Source organism: Puma concolor, chromosome B1 (assembly GCF_028749965.1).
Source record: "Puma concolor isolate L17-30 chromosome B1, mPumCon1.1.hap2, whole genome shotgun sequence".
Classification (NCBI taxonomy): domain Eukaryota; kingdom Metazoa; phylum Chordata; class Mammalia; order Carnivora; family Felidae; genus Puma; species Puma concolor.
This window is the reverse complement of record NC_141670.1, coordinates 46,163,600-46,183,254: the sequence shown is the minus strand read 5'-3', so window position 1 is coordinate 46,183,254 and position 19,655 is coordinate 46,163,600. Positions and strand designations below refer to the sequence as shown.

The 19,655-nt window shown below is 39.6% G+C and overlaps 1 protein-coding gene across 1 annotated transcript in view; it reads left to right on the top strand.

The window, feature by feature from the left end:
* Positions 1 to 19,655, top strand: part of KCNU1 (potassium calcium-activated channel subfamily U member 1) — a 149,109-nt gene that overhangs the window by 9,948 nt on the left and 119,506 nt on the right. The window contains exons 3-7 of the mRNA XM_086703723.1: positions 11,489 to 11,550; positions 12,632 to 12,722; positions 14,688 to 14,799; positions 15,782 to 15,857; positions 17,051 to 17,126. Of these exons, the coding sequence (XP_086559849.1) occupies positions 11,489 to 11,550; positions 12,632 to 12,722; positions 14,688 to 14,799; positions 15,782 to 15,857; positions 17,051 to 17,126 (417 nt within the window). The remainder of the gene's footprint in view (positions 1 to 11,488; positions 11,551 to 12,631; positions 12,723 to 14,687; positions 14,800 to 15,781; positions 15,858 to 17,050; positions 17,127 to 19,655) is intronic.

Genomic DNA, 19,655 nt, shown 5'->3' with positions numbered 1-19,655 from the left:
ACTTGTCTCTATAAACAAAAAAATGATTAAAATTGAGGTTGAACCCTTTCTCATTTTAGCAACAAGTAATATCTTTAGTTAATTGAAAAAAAAATCTACCTCATTTGGATAAACTTTCCATGCAGTATTTACCATAATTTGTAGTATAGTTACATTGCTTTCATCAGGTGTGTCTAAACAATATGATAATTCAATATGGAAGACAGGAAAAAACACATTTAGAGAAAGGTGTCAGAAAATTTAGATGTCCTTTTAGTTTCTTGCACCTATCTTGAGATTACAAACCTGTTCTAGGTGTTAAGCAGTTATTACCGCATCAACATGATAATATACATTATAAAGCATGATCATGTTATGCTAAGCAGTAAATACTGAATCAACATGATATACATTATAAAGGTGTTAAGCAGTAATTACTGAATCAATATGATAATATACATCATAAAGCATGATAATCCTAAACCCAGGTTTTTGCCAGTTGTCCTGGTGTACCTGCTTATAGGATCGCTTTCATTCTTAAAAGTTTACACACTTGGTATGATAAATAATACAGTCTCTTTAGTTTTAAATGAAAAGTTTTTTTTTTGAAGCCAGAGGTCATTTTCCAAGGAAAAGGAGCCAGTAGAAGGAATGAAAGTTTGAAGGTCTCCTTGACTGCTGTAAGGACCAAAGTCCACTCCTGGTTAGAAAGAACACTTTTCTTTTCTCTCTATCCCTAATCCACACCATTCCTCTCCCATGATGGGCCATGTTCCTCTCCTTTGGTTTTATTTAGCTTTGCTGGGGACTTTTATATTTCATACACATTTGCATATATAATTAATATCTTTTTTATCCTTCTTAATTTCAATATCCCATTTTTCCCATTTGTTTAATTTCATTTCCCACCCCCCCCCCCCCCAGTCAGTTTTAATAAATGAGGATGCTACCTAACAGAGTACCCTACCTGTTCAGGGTGAGAATTTTTTAATAAACCTTTTCTGCTCCCAAATCTGCGTCTTTTCCTATCATCCAAAAGTCCACCTGAAGCTCAGGGAAGAGTTGACTGGATGGACTCTGAGTTTATTGGGAGAAATCCCCTCAACGACATGTTTCTCCTTTGCGAGACTTGAGTCAGGGAGAGCAAGTTCAAGCCCCAAAAGAAGGCTTAAGGAGCAATCAACACGCTGCTGCGCCTTGTGAAGCTTGCTCTTAAAAGGAACATCCTCAAGCTGCAGGTTATTTCTCCACGTGGCAGAGGGCCCAGGGCTCCTCCTGGGGCCTCTACCCGCCCTCTACCAGCAGCGGTTTCAGGCCAGGGTGTGCCGCTGGCCTCCACCATCCCAGGTTGCTCATGCTTCCTTCTAATCACCTGCCTTGGTTGTGGAGAGCCGCCAGCAGCTGGCGCGACAGCTTCTCAGGCCCCCGCCCTCCGCTGAAGCTGCTTCTCCCAGCACGCCAGAACAGGAAGACGGGCCGCACTTGGGTCAGCTGCCCGCGCAGGGACCAGGTAGAAAAGGCCACCCTCGAGGATGGGGACCGCCCCCACAGGCTTGGGGATTTCCAGGATCTGGTGGAAGGCGGCCTAGGAGTTATGTTCAATGGTCAGCTGTCCCTCTGCAGAAGCAGCACGGCACAGCTCAATCTTCTCTCTTTGCACAGCTCCATCGTTAGGGGTCTGGCCACAGGACTTGTTTCCTCGTGTTCGTCAGTTTACTGGTCACTGGGTCTCCCAGCACAGAGTTTATTTTCGCTGTTGGGCCACTTTGATGAGCTGAGTCTTCCTGCGCTGGTCTCATACCTCCTCCTCAGTCAGCTTTGCCTAAGGTTTGCGACAATATTCCCCGTCCATCAGGGAAGCCCGGTATTTGAAACCACTACGTCTGCGCGCGCCTCCGGGGCCCAGCCTGGAAGCTGCAGGACGGCACTGCGCATGCCGGCCCGGGATCCCACCGCGCTTGCGCAGCCTGCCACGCGGCACGCATGCGCTCTGGGCCGGCCCAGTCTCCGGTTTCTTGGGTGGTATTTGTTTTACAAAAAATGTTCCTATGAGTTCTTTCTTAGCCATGTCTCATAGATTTTAGCAAGTAGTATTATGATTTTTATGAATGCCTAATTTGTCGTAAGTTGTTTGAAATTTTAATTTTGATTTCTTGTTTGAGTCATCATCCATTTAGAGGAATGCTGTATGTATAAGCTTTTATTTCCTTGGGATAGAGTGGCTATCTTTTCCACTTTGGTAAAATTTATGGTCCAAGAATACTACTGCCTTTATGATTTCTGGCTTATGAAATTTATGGGGAAATGCACTGTCGCCTAGTGCATGTTCAATTTTTATTACTACTTAATGGACTTTTGAAAGAATATGTATTATGTTTGATATAGAAGCACTATTAATTGTGTTATATGTGTTTTCCATACCCCTTAATTATTTGCTGACTGAAAGGGACATGCCAAACATTTTTATTTATGATTTTGTAGTTTTATTGAATATCTTGTAGTTCTATCGAATATATTCATCTTGCATTTCTAACCCATTTTAAATTATATATTTTATATAATATCAATTAGTGCATAAAATTATCTTTTAAGTCTTTGCTTGATTGTGCCTTTTATCTGTATTCATGGTTCTCACATTTAGTGTTTTGGGTTTTGTTTTGTTTTTGGCTTGAATATTTTTGAATACTTTGCCTTCATTTTATTCATACTTGATTGGGATGTCTTTGCCCAGCTATCTGTCAGTCTTTTTCTCTAATTTCCTGTTAACTGCGTCTCTGTAAATAACATGGAGCTGGATTTTTGTTCTCTTATTGATTTAAGAATCCATTTAGTTGTTGATTTATCAGAGGAATTTAATTATTCTCCTTTATGGTAATTTGTTTTATTGGTCTTCATAATACTTAGAGATTGAATTTGCTACATAATAGAATATCTAAATATCAGTGGGTTAAAAAAAACAAATGGTAGATAAGTTAGCAAAGAAAAGGAAAATGGGTGTTAGGCAGGTAAGAGCTCTGTCCCAGCCTTGGTTTCTTATCTTACTAGAGAGGCCAGAGATACCTCATGACTGAATTTTGAGAGACCTGGACTCAGACACGGGCTCCTCCACTTCCTATTGTGTAATCCTGGGCAAATTAATTTTTCTAAATTAGATCTCAGCCATACAATATGAATAACCTCCTTTAAAGTATTGTAGGGAGACGTATATGATAATAAATATAAACCATTCAGGGTATACTAAGCATTGACCATTGGCTGACATTTTTGTTTATTACATATTTTGTATAATTCCTTTTTTAATAGGATATCATGGACACACTAGGTTAAACCAAGTTCAGAGCAAACTTCCCATTCTATATTTCCTCTATGTATCTCCACATGTTTTTTTATTTATATGAAATTTATTGTCAAATTGGTTTCCATACAACACCCAGTGCTCATCCCAACAGGTGCCCTCCTCAATGCCCATCACCCACTTTCCGCTCCCTCCCACCCTCCATCAACCCTCAGTTTATTTTCAGTTTTTAAGAGTCTCTTATGGTTTGCCTCCTTCCCTCTCTGTAACTTTTTTTTCCCCCTTCCCCTCCCCCATGGTCTTCTGTTAAGTTTCTCAGGATCCACATAAGAGTGAAAACATATGGTATCTGTCTTTCTCTGTATGACTTCTTTCACTTAGCATAACACTCTCCAGTTCCATCCATGTTGCTACAAAAGGCCATATTTCATTCTTTCTCATTGCCGAGTAGTATTCCATTGTGTTTATAAACCACAATTTCTTTATCCATTCATCAGTTGATGGACATTTAGGCTCTTTCCATAATTTGTCTCAACATGTTTTATGTCTGTATCCTCCATGTGCATGAGATCTTTGTTTTTTTTCCACCATACCACCTGTCCTTCCTTCCAGAAATTGTGAATGAATTGGAACATTCAGTTCCAGATTGCTGTTGTGGCTTTTTGTTTGCTTGTTTTTAGCACTGTACGTCTGGTAAGATTTTTTTTTTTAATATTTGCTTTAGAGCTAAAAATTAACTTTACCAGTTTCATTAGGTACTTTTTTTTTAATGTAACATGTTTTATCTTTCATGTTTTATTTTTTTTAATGTAACATGTTTTCCTTGAGTGTTTCCCATTTTCATTTGCAAGGGAAAGTGTGGGTGGTATACTTTCATACCTTGAATGTCACACAAAAATAGTTTTTTCCTTGCTCTCGCGAGTGAACACCAGTCTTCTTGGGTGTAGGATTTTTGGCTTTCAGTCCTTTTTCCTAAAATTTCTATAAATGCTATTCCAGTATCTTCTAGCACTTAAGGCTACCTGCTAGATCTCAGCTCCAAATCTACCCTGTGCCCTCTGCTTTGTGATGTGAGGCCAGGCCTCAGTTATTACATGTGTCCTTTGTCAGCTTGCTTGTGCTCATAGTTGAGCTCTGCCAACAAGGGTGTGAGAGGAGACAGAAAGCCTAGGGATGGATGTTTTGCATCTGTTTTTTTCTCAGCCTCACTCAGGCAATAGCTTTTCACTCTGGTAGCAGTCCGTGGTTCTGGTTTCCAGTTTTTCCAACACTGCCAAAAGCAGGCTCACATCATCTCCTCCTCAGAGGTGCCATCACCATCCAGGCCAGCTAGGACCCCTCCTCCAAGGTCTGCAACTCAATTCCAAAGGGCACCTCTTTTAAGATCTAATGTTGATAATGCTGACCTCTTTTTCCTTTTTTGTTGGTAACTTTTTCAGTTAAGTTCTGTATTTTGAGATCATTGGCGAATCACATGCAGTTGAAAGAAATAAGATAGAGAGAGCCCAGTTACCCTTTACCCAATTTCCCCCAATGGTTGTATCTCACAAAACTACAGTGTAATGACAGCCAGGATATTGACATTGATATAGGCAAGCTACAAAACATTTCCATAACAAAGATCCCTCATGTTTTTGGTTTTGTTTTTTGTTTTGTTTTGTTTTGCTTTGTTTTTACAGCCAGAATCACTTCCTTCCCATCTTAACACTCTTCAACCATGGCAACCAACAGTCTGTCTTGTATTTGTTACTTTTGTGATTTTTTTTTGTGAGTTGATTCATCCTTTTATTTTTTATTTTTATTTTATTTAAATTCAAGTCAGTTAGCACACAGTGATACAGTATAGTCTTGGCTTCAGGAATAGAACCCAGTGATTCATCTCTTATATATGATACCCAGTGCTCATCCCCCAAAGTGCCTTCCTTAATGCACATCCCTCATTTAACCCCTTTTTGTTGATCTCCCAGACAACCCTCAGGGTGCAGCTTCTTTCAGTTGCTACCTCCCTATAACTCCCATATTGTCCTTCTACCTTTCCCATCCTCCGGTGCTGTTTATTAGATTTTTAGAATCCCACTAGGAACACTAATTGTAATTTGACCAAGTTTAATTACATGTTCTGTATTAGTGTTTTCATAGGAGGTCATTTCATCTCTTTCCTCTGCTTGATCCTCCTATTTTCTTACATTTCCCACATAACTGGCATTTTCTATTGTCTGCTAATACTCATTCATGAAGATTTAGAGAATTCAGTGTCCCTCGTTTACTGTGTTGGCTGTTACTTGTGTTCTCTAGGTACACAAAACTATCTACCAAGTAAATTGGCGGTTTTAAGCCCCACTGTGGAAATCAGTCTCAATTTACTGTGTGTTTTCCCACACAGACAAACATGGGAGATCATGCTGTGGCCAGCAATTCTGCAAACAAGGCTTTCTCTGGAACAGGTCTCACATTTTTCTCTGACTGCTTTCCCGGATGCTTCTGGAAAAAAAATAGTGTTGCCGCTGCTAGCCAAGAGATTCCCCAGCAGTGATGGTGTGGCTTCAGAGTCTCCTCCAGGCCTCTCTGGCTTTGTGGCTTCACCTTTAGTCTGTGGGCTCAAGTGGAGGGCTTTCCACCCCACAAACAACCAATGCTTCCAGATTTTGCCCCTCCAACCCAAGAAAAATTTACACATCCCCTCGGAAATCCCTCCTAATATCTGTCTGACTCGGTAAACAGGTGTTCACAGGATGTTAGCTCCCAGTGCCTACTTTGGGTTGGGTATACATTTTCCTGTTTGTTATATATTATTTCTGGATAATATGTTTTAGGTTTGTGGCATGAGGTTGGTATTTTTCTTAGTTTCAATGAAACTAACATTTTCTCTTTTGGGGTGGGAGGGGGGTTAATTTCTGCGGTTTAGAGGATTGTAAACATACGGCCTGTCGTCCTCTTTCTGGAAGCTTTGCAATATATGATTTATACTTGAAAAATCACTAAAGAGATTTAGTGAAAGAGAAAAAAATCATGCGTAAAGACAAGAAAAAGATTTCGTGGAAGCTATTAATCGTTATCAATACCCTGAGATAAATGTATATAATCTCCCAATATCCACTCCCAACATCTTTTCTGAGCCTCAGAATACATTTCTAACTGCTGTTAAACCCACAGACTTAGTAATATCTCCATCAACACCTAATGTAAATGTTAAAATGGAGCTTATAGTCAATGGTGAGACCCCAAGGAAATAGATGCCAGTAACTCCCAGGTATTAAATAAGCTGCAATATTGTCACTTACAAAGCCGTTGGAAGAAAACCATTTGAAGCTCTTGGCTCTTACCCAATGACATGTAAATTATGGTAAGTTAGTTCTTTATATGTTTTGGATACTAACCTTTTATCAGATATGTCATCTGCAGATATTTTCGCCCATTCTGCAGGTTGCCTTTTAGTTTTGTTGATTGTGTCCTTCACTGTGCAGAAACTTTATTTTCATGAATTCTTAATAGTTTATTTTTGCTTTTGTTTTCTTTGCTTCAGGAGACATACATGGTAAGAAGTTGCTATGGTTGATGTCAAAGAGTTACTGCCTGTGTTCTGTGCTAGGATTTTGATGGTTTCAAGTCCCACATTTAGGTCTTTAATCCATTTTTAATTTATTTTTGTATATGATGAAAGAAAGGGTTCTAGTTTCATTCCTTTGCATGTTGCCGTCCAGTTTTCCCAACATCATTTGTTGAAGAGACTCTTTTTCCATTGGATATTTTTTCCTGCTTTGTAGGAGGTTAATTGGCCACACAGTTGTGGGTTCATTGCTGGGTTTTCTGTTCTGTTCCATTGATCTCTGTGTGTACTTTTGTGTCCGTACCATACTGTTTTGATCACTACAACTTTGTAATATAACTTGAAGTCTGGAATTGTGATGTCTCCAGCTTTGCTTTCCTTTTTCAAGGCTTCTTTGGTTATTTGGGGGTCTTTTTTGGTTCCACACAAATTTGAGGATTGTTCATTTCTGCGAAAAATGCTGTTGCTCTTTTGATAGAGATTCCATTAAATGTGTAGATTTCTTTGGGTAGTATAGACATTTTAATAATATTTATTCTTCCAATCCATGAGCATGGAATCTTTTTCCATTTCTTTGTGTTGTCTTTAATTTCTTTCATTAGTGTTTTATAGTTTTACTCAGTACAGGTCTTTCACCTCTGGTTAGGTTTATTCTTAGGTATTTTATTGTTTTGGGTGAAATTGAAATTCTTATTGGTTCATTAATTTCTCTTTCTGCTGTTTCGCTATTGGTGTATAGAAATGCAATAGATTTTTGTATGTTGATTTTGAATTCTGTGATTTCACTGAATTCATGTATGTGTCAGTTCTGGCAGATTTTTGGTGGCATCTTTTGGGTTTTTTATATAGAATATCATGTTATCTATAAATAGTGAAAGTTTGACCTCTTTCTTGCCTATTTGGATGGATACCTTTTATTTCTTTTTGTTGTCTGATTGCTAGGACTTCCAGTACTATTTTAAATAACAGTGGTGAGAGTAGACATCTCTGTCTTATTCCTGACTGTAGAAGAAAAGCTTTCAGTTTTTCCCACTAAGGATGATATTAACTGTGGGTTTTTCATATTTGGCCTTTATTGTGTTGGGGCATATTCCCTCTAAACCTAATTTGTTGAGGGTTGAACGGATGTTGTACTTTGTCAGATGCTTTTTCTGCATCTATTGAAATGATCATATGGTTCTTATCCCTTCTTTTATTAATGTGGTGTATCATGTTGATCGATTTGTAAATATTGAACCACCCTTGCAACCCTGGAATAAATCCCTCTTGTTTTTAATTTTTTTTTAATGTTTATTTATTTTTGAGAGACAGAGAGAGACAGACAGACCACAAGCTGGGGAGGGGCAGAGAGAGAGAGGGAGACACAGAATCCCAAGCAGGCTCCAGGCTCTGAGCTGTCAGCACAGAGCCGGACTTGGGGCTTGAACTCACGAACCGTGAGATCATGACCTGAGCCAGAGTCAGATGCTTAACCGACTGAGCCACCCAGGTGCCCCTGGAATAAATCTCCTTTGATCATGGTAAATGATTTAAGGAATTTATAAAACTCAACACCCAAAAAACAAATAATCGAATTAAAATGTGTAGAAGACATGAATAGACATTTTCCCAAAGAAGACATCCAGATGACCAAGAGACACATTAAAAGATGCTCAACATCACTCATGATCAGGGAAATACAAATCAAAACTGTAAAGAAATATCACCTCACACCTGTCAGAATGGCCAAAATCAACAACACAGGAAACAACAGGTGTTGGCAAGGGTGTGGAGAAAGGGGAACCCTCCTGCACTGTTGGTGGGAGTGCAAACTGGAGCAGCCACTCTGGAAAACAATATGGAGTTTCCTCAGAAAGTTGAAAATAGAACTGCCCTATGATTTAGCAATTGCGCTACTAGGTATTTACCCAAAGAATACTAATTCAAAGGGATATATGCAACCTGATGTTTATAGCAGCATTATCTACCATAGTCAAATTATGGAAGCAGCCCAAGTGCCCATTGACTGATGAATGGATAAAGAGGGTGTATTGTATATATATACACAATGGAATACTTGTCAGCCATAAAAAAGACTGAAATCTTGCCATTTGAAACAACGTGGATGGAACTAGAGGGTATTATGTTAAGCATGATCAGTCAGAGAAAGACACGGTATGATTTCACTCGTGGAATTTAAGAAACAAAATAGATGAGCAAAGGAAAAAAGGGAGTCAAACCAAAAAACAAAAAATTTTTTTAATAAAGCGTCTGTATTTATCTTAGAGAGAGAAAGACAGCGAGCACAAATGGGGAGAGGGGCAAAGAGAGAGAAGAGAGGGAAACCCAATCAGGCTCCGCACTGTCAGTGCAGAGCCCAACACAGGGCTTAAGCTCACAAACTGTGAGATCATGACCTGAGCCCAAATCAAGAGTCAGATGTTTAACCTATTGAGTCACCCAGGCGCCCCACAAACTTTTAACTATAGAGAACAAACTGATGTTTACCACAGGGGAGATAGGTAGGGACATGGGTAAAATAGGTGACGGGGATTAAGGAGGACACTTGTGATGAGCACCAGGTGATGTATGGAAGTGTTGAATCAAGATATTGTACACCTGAAAACAGTATAAAAACTTTAAAAAGTTAAGGTAAGTTGGAAATAGCAGAGGATTTTTGGAACAAGTTCTGTTGTTGCAGAGGTATGGGAGTGCTTCCCTCTCACATCAAGCCTAAGGAAAGGCTTAAGAGGAACCACTAAGAATTTTCAGTCTGCATCTCTGGGAACTCTGAGGACACAGAGGACTGACATCTGGTTCGTTTGTGGAGAGGCGCTGTTGTTGGGCTAGCTGCTCTACGGAGGAGAAGTTGTCACACTGAAGATAGTCTGTCCTTTTACTATTTGTTGGGACAAAGAATGGTTGAGCTGTTCCACCTGCCAGATAGGGGTCACATGTGAGAGTCTTCTCTTGCCTGCTCAACTAGGCATCTGGAGGGGTAGGAATTCCAGCAAAATAAAGGCATGTGAGATGTACTGAGAAAAGAATTGTGAGCAACCAGTTCAAGAACATGCTTCCACCCAATTTAAGGGAATCACAAAGGGGACCCTTAGTGATTAAATATTATCCAGACTGCAACCCTTCTGCCCTTTCCCCTTGCATTTCTGATCCCCTTTATTTTCTTAGTATGTAACTTCTAACATACCATGTAAGTTACAGATTAGTCATCTTTTCTTTTAATGTTTGTTTATTTCAGAGACAGAGCATGAGTGGGGGAGGGGCAGAGAGAGGGAGACACAGAATCAGAAGCAGGCTCCAGGCTCCGAGCTGTCAGCACAGAGCCTGACATGGGGCTTGAACTCACAGACCACAAGATCATGACCTGAGCCGAAGTCGGATGCTCAACCGACTAAGCCACCCAGGCGCCCCGTAGTCATCTTTGTATTTTCTAGACGCTAAGATCCAAAAAGGCAGGGATCTTTGTACATGTTGTTCACTGATAGTTCCCAATCACCAGAATGGTATTTGGGTCATGATAGGTACTAAAAAAAAAGAAATATTTGCCTAATTTGAATATGAATTGAATTGGTATCTCCAAAGAGCAATGGAATAGCCCATGCAAGTAAATATTAAACACCTCCCCTTCCCAGACCCCCAGGGTGAGAGCATAGTGATCTAACAGCAGTCAAGTCCAGCATTTCCTTCTCTGATCTCCCTTTTCTGTTCATTCTCTAACCTTGACCTACAATTCTGGAGAGGCTGGAGGTGGCTTAGTCAGTGTGCAACTAGAAACAAAAACTCAAAAAGGGTTAATAGGGAGGAGACTGACCTTTTTCCCAGTACAGGTAACCTGCCCAAGGAACACCTGAGCTGGAAGGGAGTAAAGCTTTAATTGTAACTAAAATTCAGTTTTACTATTAGTATTACTAATAATATACTGGACTGAACATAAAAAAAAAAAAAAAAAAGGCTGGAAAACTATAAATGACTGGAGGAATGTTTGGTTACCTAAAGTTGACCTGAAAAGTCATGGAGGCTGCAAAAGGTTTCATCCAAATGCCTTGAGGGTTTGGAATGGGAAAACTTCTGATAACATTCCACCAGCTCTGCTTCTTCCATAAACCAGGCACATTCGCATGTTAAACTCACTCATATTCTTTTCCTCATTTACAGCACATTCCCTCCTGTCAAAATCCTGACTATCCTTTTACATGGACATGTTGGGACTGTTTCTTCTCCAGTATCACAGACATTTCAAGTCCAGAGTTTATGCCCAATAGCCCTCATTTCCAGCATGTAATAAAGTGCCTGACACATTTAAAGCACTTAATAAATGTTTGATGAGTGAAGAAATGAATAAACGATGGGACTTCTTGAGATCAGAAAGCTTTATGAGCGGTAGGAGGGACAAACTTTATTCTAAAGTATATAGGACTGAAAATTACATAAGTAAAATGAGTGAGTGTGTGTCATTTATTGAAGACCTAGTAAAGGTCCAATCAGTTTCTCTTGGGTGAAAGAATGAATGAATGAATTCATGCATGCATGCATGCTAACATAAATGAATGTGTGAAAAATGGCTGCATATATAGGCAAGGTTAAAAGAGTAAACACAATTTTGTTGGTTTATTTATTCATCTATATATCAATAAAATTATTTGGTCCTTGTTTTTTTTTTGTTTTTCCAGATGATCCTTGTATTTGTACTAAGCATTGGGTCTCTCATAATCTATTTCATCAACTCTTCTGAGTGAGTAAAATCCCCAGTCATCCTTGTCTTCTGTGTCATTAGGTTGCCAGGTAATTTGGAATTTTCTGCCGGGAGTAATGTTTAATATGCTTTCAGGCATACACACATATAAACTCATAAAAAAAAGAGGTGAGTGTTCCCCCCATGAAGCACTAAATCTAGTTTCACCAGAAAATGCATGAGTTTCCCTGCATTGCGCATTGCTACGGGCTGTGGTGCTGTATACACATCTATTTTAGAGTCTCTGAGACTAGAAGCCTCCAGCTGTGGTCTCCACCCTTGGACCACTCCTGAGGGTGTTCTGTGTCTTTGGAATCCTTAAGTGTTGAAACAGAATATTTATAGTTGTTTCAGGGTTTGTCATAGGTTTCAAACAACTTTGGATGGGTTTGAAGAAGGAACATGCTAGATCTCACCTGGGATAAAGGAGCAAGTTATTGTCTGCTCCTCTCTGAAGCCATTCTCATCTTCTATACCTAGGTTAGGATGGTTTCTTGGACACAGCCTAATCTAATCTGAGCTCCACGCCGATCAGCTGGGAATTACACTGGATTTCTAGCTGAAGTAAAATTGGTATTATGGGGCCACAGAAGTCAGGCAATTTTGGAAATGCTAGGGAAACTAGTAGTCTTTGCTTTGTGAACTCCTTACTGACCTTTTAGGAAATTTTCTTTACATTTGGGTTCATATCAGTCCATTTGACTTAGTGTAGGTCTGTATGAGAAGGGCACAGATGTCAAAATGTCCTGGCTGGGCAGATAGTTTTGCAAACCAAGAAGAGCCACATAATCTCTGTGCATCTGAATCCTCATCGATAAAACAGAAATAGAACCAATAAACTCTATGAAAGGACGAACACGTAATTGTCCTGTTATTTTCAGCTCCACATGCAGTCCTGTGGTTTTGTTTGTGCATACCTTTCCTCCCAAGGGAAAAGTAATTTCCTTAAAATGTGAACGTAAGTGTCTTGGATTAACCATTCATGGTGAATAAATAGAACATTGCCTACTCTTTATTTGGTCTTCTATAGTAAAACTTTTAAAATGTACATCTGTATAAATGGTTCTTATTTCTTTTCCAGCCCTGTTGGAAGCTGTTCTTCATACCAAGACAAAACCATCCCTATTGATTTGACTTTCAGTGTGTTCTTTAGTTTCTATTTTGGGTTGAGAGTAAGTATCTATGGAAAGTGGGAGGAAACAAATGAACACCACAGGTGCAACGTAAAGAGGTCTTTATGTGCCTTAGTTGTACGATCTGCCTCTGTTTTCAGGCTCTACAGCTAGAGGGTGTGTGCCCTAACCTGTCCAATGTATAAAGAGACATGAAAACTCTCCCTTGCACTTAACACTGTATCTAGGCCAAAACTTCTGGTGCAAATGAAAATGATTCCTTTGGATACCCTGTCACACTGTCCTCCTTATTGGCTTCCCAACCTACCACTGAGAAAACTTTACTAATAATCACAAGCTAGGAAACCTGAGGAACAGCCTCTGAAATGTCATTGGCTCAACCGATTCCACTGATGGGACATGTGCCATATAATTGTATAAAATACTTTAATACCTTTGTTTCATTTTTGTTACACTCATCTATTAAATGGTTCTATCATTCCATAGGCATTTATTGAGGATCCATCATAGGTCTAGATTTCAATGTATTTATCCATCACATGTTTATGGGAGACTATATATATATATGTGTGTGTGTGTGTGTGTGTGTATATGTGTGTGTGTGTATATATATATATACATATATATACACACACACACACACACACACACATATATATACACACACACACACATATCTGTATTTTTATGACCTTCCTTCAAAACTTCCTTCAAAACTGTGTGTGTGTGTGTATATATGTGTATATATATATATATATATACACATATATACACACACACACATATATCTGTATTTTTATGGCCTTCCTTCAAAACTTAACTCTGACCACACTGACCATCAAAATCTTTTTATAGTAATTTATCCCTCTATATCTGCTTGCTTTCTTAATCCAAATAGGGAAGCTCATAGACACAGGTCTTGGCCAGCCAAACTTCTAGATAGTTGTACTTTTTCCATTAAGGGCCATTCTAAATCATGTATCTTTGTTCACAAGTAGGAGGCTTTAGAGGCACCTGGGTGGCTCAGTTGGTTAAGCGTCTGACTTCAGCTCATGTCATCATCTTGCCGTTCATGAGTTCAAACCCCGCATCAGGCTCTGTGCTGACAGCTTTGGAGCCTGGAGCCTGCTTCAGATTCAGTGTCTCCCTCTCTCTCTGCCCATCCTCCACTCACACTCTGTCTCTGTCTCTCAAAAATGAATACATGTTAAAAAAATTTTAGGAGCGCCTGGGTGGCTCAGTCGGTTAAGCGGCCGACTTCGGCTCAGGTCATGATCTCACAGTCAGTGAGTTCAAGCCCCGCGTCAGGCTCTGTGCTGACAGCTCAGAGCCTGGAGCCTGTTTCAGATTCTGTGTCTCCCTCTCTCCGACCCTCCCCCGTTCATGCTTTCTCTGTCTCAAAAATAAATAAACGGTAAAAAAAATTTTTTAAAGGAGGCATTATAAAATTCTATATATCAGAAAGCTCTAAGAGCATCAATAGGTTCAAAGTGTTTATTCTGATGTGTAAGTGTTAAGATCTGGTGAGTAAAATGGGTTCATGTTCATTTACTGCACACCCATTAAAGGAAGTTCTTTGTAAAAAAAAAAAAATTGAGTTTATTTATTTATTTTGAGAGAGAGGGAGAGAGACTGAGAAGGGGAGGGGCAGAAAGAGGGAGAGTGAGAATCCCAGGCAGGCTCCATGCTGTCATCTCAGAGCCAGATGCGGGCTAAGAGATCATGACCTAAGCCGAAACCCAAGAGTCATGCTTAACCGACTGAGCCACCCAGGTGCCCCTGAAGGTACAGTCTTTATATAAATACATATTTATCTACATGTCTATACTAATATATATTCAAGTATATAGCTATCTGAATACACATGCGTGTATATGTATAGGTATGTAATAGATTGAGATCAAAGCTTCAGTTGAGTGAGATGAGTTGATAAAGCCACTGGTATGTTCATTTTTAAATTCTCGAGGGTAACAGAATATGGAGTCTTTTGTTTCCATTTCATAGTTTGTGGCAGCGGATGACAAGATCAAGTTTTGGTTGGAGATGAATTCAATTGTAGACATCTTTACTATTCCACCAACCTTTATTTCTTATTATTTGAAGAGTAACTGGCTAGGTAAGTGCGTTGTTGGAATTAGGTGTAGTCTCTCAAAAATAAATAAATTTAAGTCTTCCACTTTCACTCATAAGTATCCTTCATTTCCATTTTTTAAATGACCTAAATGCCATTTAAGACCATTTTTCACCATGATTATATGATTTTGTAATATATTTTCAAAACCTGTTATTTTTTTAAACCTCAGTACCTGGTAACGTACCTGATGCACAGTAGGTGACACTGGTTATTTATTGTTTGTGGACTGATTCATCCACTGCCTGAGAGACAAGGTCCAAACCCCCCATCCCCCTGAGGCACCTATATGCTAGAATCCCACGGGGACTGGAAGAGATGAAAAGTCTCCACTGGTCTCTCAAAGCAATAAATCATCATATCCAGACAGGCTGTGACATGTTAGATATCTATCTAACTGCTTACTTTGTCTTTATGGGCAGTGCATGGACATTAGGTGGCTTCTATCAGTTTTTATGGAATTTTATATTATTATTTATTACCTATCAAATATTCCTTGCTGTTGTAATTATCAAACTACATAAAGTAAAATATCATGGGAAAGCTGAGGAACAGACCATAGAGATTCTATAATCAGGAGTTTAAGTGGTTAATAACTAATTTACTGTCTGTTCTAAAGAGGAATTCTATAGGGTGAAATGTGAGTAGTGCTTATTATATGCGAGGCCTGCTCCCACATGCTTTCTATGATTAGTTCAACAGCCCTATGGGCTAGGTACTTTTAATTCCCATTTTGTAGATGAGGAACTAGAGACATGAAGGGAATTGCTTTAGATTACAAAAGCTGTTAAGCGTCAGGGCCAGGATCTGAACTAGAGCTCATGCCCTTAAACCCGTGGCCTTACATTGTATGTGAGCATCTCAGAGATAGAAAGAAGGTAAGTAGTCCCGATTGTGTTACAACCCTGACTACTTCCGGAAGTGACCCTCTTCTTTTGGCAGATTTGTCCTTTTGATTGCTTTGTAGGTTTAAGGTTCTTAAGAGCTTTGCGGCTGCTAGAGCTCCCTCAAATCTTGCAAATTCTCCAAGCCATCAGAACCAGGTAAATGCTAGCCCTGCTGTAAGTCCTGCTTGCTTGCTAGTTTGGATTAGGAATTAAAAATGTAAACTGAACCTTCAGTTCCTTTTGCATCGGAATTTCAGTGTAAACCCCATGAAATCCCTTAGCTCCCAAGATATTATTCATCCCCTTACTCCTGTTGTATTCATATCACATGCTGACTAGGAAGTTGACAATCATTTGAGTCTGTTTTGTAGAGCTACATTGTGTAAGTCCATTTAGACTTTAATTCTGCCTCCTCCCCCCAAAAAAAAATTAAAATAAAAGCAATCCAAAGGTTTTGGTTCTATGTACTTGCTATCATGAATCACGTCTCTTCTATCTGGGAATGTGAGACAGTTTTTCTGACCATGAGGCACCCAGTAGCAGCAATGAAATCGCTTACAAAAATAGAGCTGCCTAAATGTCTCAAAAAAAAATTGCAAACTACCTTTGAGCAGCAATATTTCTAAAGTGTTATGCAGTTTGGTTTAATGTTACCCACTGAAAATCTTCATGCTTCTATGTTCTCCCCAGAAACATCAAATTTTATAGGCCAGGTGATTTCGCTGCTAGGCGTTTGTGCATCATGGAGCAGTTGGGATTAGAAAGGGCTGTTCTTGTGTAACAGGTAACCCTACCTGAAAACCACAGAGATTTCAGCTAAACTCTAGAACTTTACTTAGGACATAGGAGCTTGTCCAATCCTCTTCACTGAAAGAGCCTGGTATGAGTTTAGCGAGACATTTCTGTGATCTACTCAAAATTCCATTTTGCAGACCCATTCTCTGGATTCCCAGGACACTGCACTTTGCACTGTTACTTTAGACAATGTGGCAATCTATTAAATTTAGTTTATGATGATACATATATATTTGTAAAAGCAATATAATATCAGGCTGGTGGATAGCATAGCAAAGTGTAAAATTTTTGAACAAGCGTGTGTGACTGGGTATGTTCAGAACTGGGCATCTCAGACTCTAATGTGCATATGAATCAAACAGAGGATCCCTACAACAATGCAGATCTGTAGATCAGGGGTGGGGCCTGGGATCCTGCATTTCTAATAATGCTCCCAGGTAAGCGTACCATTGCTTCTGGCCCATGAACCACACTTAGAATAGTCGGATTTTAGAGGACTTGTGTTGTTCTGGAATCTGTCTGAACCCAACAACTTTTTGTCTTTCTTCCTCTAGCAGTTCAGTGAAGTTTTCCAAACTGTTATCAATAGTCCTCAGTACCTGGTTCACTGCTGCAGGATTCATTCATCTGGTAAGCATTTCCTCAAACTCAAGTGTTTCTGGTCAGCATGAACATCTTTTCTTTAAAAAATTGCAGGCAGACCTTCTGAACTCCTGTCTCTTTCACTGTAACCAGTGTGCAGTTTATGTTTTTACCTCCCCTTTCTTGGTCTTCTGCACTCCCATATTCTCCACAAATACGTGTTTCCTACACTCAAGGTATCTATGTTCCTTCCTTCAACATTCAAAACTTGATCTTAAGAAAGGATCTAATAAGCTTACACTTCAAAATTATAAGCAGTAGGTGAACCTTATTGTTGTATCTTCATAGGAGTCTCAGCATTTAAAAAAAAAGTCAAAGAAATGAAAGCAGTGAGAAACTGTCACACTTAGGAACTAGGAGAGTTGTGGGAGACAAATTGCTAGGTTACAAAGGGGAGCTTTAGGGCTTTCTCAGTTCTCCCGAAATCCATCTGCATATATAGCTGCCTCCTTTGCCTGTAGGAGAGGCTCATTTTTTTTTAATGTTTTAAAAACTTATTTATTTTTGAGAGAGAGAGAGAGAGACAGCTTGAGTGGGGGAGGGGCAGAGAGAGAAACAGAATCCCAAGTAGGCTCCAGGCTCTGAGCCATCAGTACAGAGCCTGATGCGGGCCTAGAACTCACGGGCTGTGAGATCATGACCTGAGCTGAAGTTGGATGCTTAACCAACTGAGCCACACAGGCATCCCAGGTGCCCCAAGGCTCGTTCTTATCCCACATAATCAGAATTATAATAAATGGATTTCAGCAATAAGGAATAAACTCTTGGACTTCATTGCTTGAGGACAGTTGAGCAGTCATTGAAAATGCAGAAATTGAAATAGGATGTTGCAAGCAAAGGTCTTTGAGAAAAGGAAACAAAACAAAAAGCACAGCAGGAGTCTTTTTCACTTGAGTCCTCTCAAAATTAATTAAAGCATTAATGGTAAAACGGAAAAAGAATTTTAAAGTTACCATCTTCAGCTGATCAAGAAAAATGTCAAACACCAAATGCAAACCATGATCTGAGCCTTCAAGAGATCTGAAACCAGCTACATCCCTCCTCCATCCTCAAGCAGGAGAGAAATTTCCTTGAAAGAAGATCACAGTAGTACGAGTGGATCCCTGGATCTAGAGGGTTGCACCTGGGTGCATGGGCCCGCCATGGGAGCAGCAATCATCAGTGTCTTTCTGGAGACCTGCTGGCCATCACAGAATGGTAGGCAACAGTGCTCGAGGAGAAGCTTTTTTGTCATCAATAGCAGTTCCCCATGAAGGGCTCTTAGGCTGAATGTGGCCTATAGACCTATTTTCTTTGACCTAATTATGTTTGTATTTTCTGCTCTAATTTTTTATTGCTTTCTAACTTTTATAGAGAACTCACATAAAATCCCAGATTTCTGGATTCTTTGGGAAAATACAAAGTTTGGCAATCTGGTCTCTCAAGGCCACTACCAGTCCTAGCTGTAGACTTGATGCTCTCTGTTAACAGCATGTGCTCTTGAGTTGGACACAGCCAGGCTCACTTGAATCAAAGTCTCTTGCTTAACCCTTCTAAGCATGTGAACCTTGCTAGTCACCCAGGTGAGGAGACCTCCAGCAAGGATGTATGCAGAGAAAGAAGAAGCAACCAGATGGCTTGTGACTTAAGGGGATCCACTGTGAGTCACCCCAATGTCTGGAATGTTGAAAGCCTAGAAGAGCTATATCCCAGAACGTAGAAAATGGCAGATTTGCTTGGGAGGATATTTGAAATGACAAACCAAAATAAAAACTATAATTGTCCCAACTCACCAGCTGCACATATAACTACTGGCCTTCACCTAAAAGTTGATACCCTCAGGGCATCTGGGTGGCTCACTCGGTTAAGCATCCGACTTCGGCTCAGGTATGATCTCGTGGTTTGTGAGTTCGAGCCCCATGTCAGGCTCTGTGCGGACAGCTCAGAGCCTGGAGCCTGCTTCAGATTCTGTGTCTCCCTCTGTCTCTACCCCTCCCCCACTCACACTCTGTCTCTCTCTCCTCCAAAAATAAATAAACATTAAAAATTTTTTTTTTTTAAATTTGATACCCTCAAAAGGTGAGTGTTAACCAGAAGTAATCAAGAAGGGGCCTATGCTTAAATTCTGCCAAAAATAACAAGGGGGTATAGTGGAGAAAAGAGAGACATCAGCATAACAACAGTTATTTAATATAACACTTAAAAGAACAATAATTACAAGATAATTTGTCCAAGGAAACGGAGAAGAAAAAAAATCCATATTTGAGAAAAAATGCAAATAAAAGGGCTTAAAAACTAAAAGTACTAATTCAAACAAAATACATAAGGTTTTAAATAAAAGACTATTAAACCGTAGCAGGAGTTGGAAAACAGGCTGAATGATATCAGAGAAAAAGAAGAATGATATCAGAGGAAAAAGTATTACAGAGCTGAAAATGACATTAGAGGAAACCAAAATGTAATCAAACGTGACACAAACATGCTCAGGAACATAGTGGACAGGATTGCAGCAATGTGACATGGAAAAGAACAAAGGCA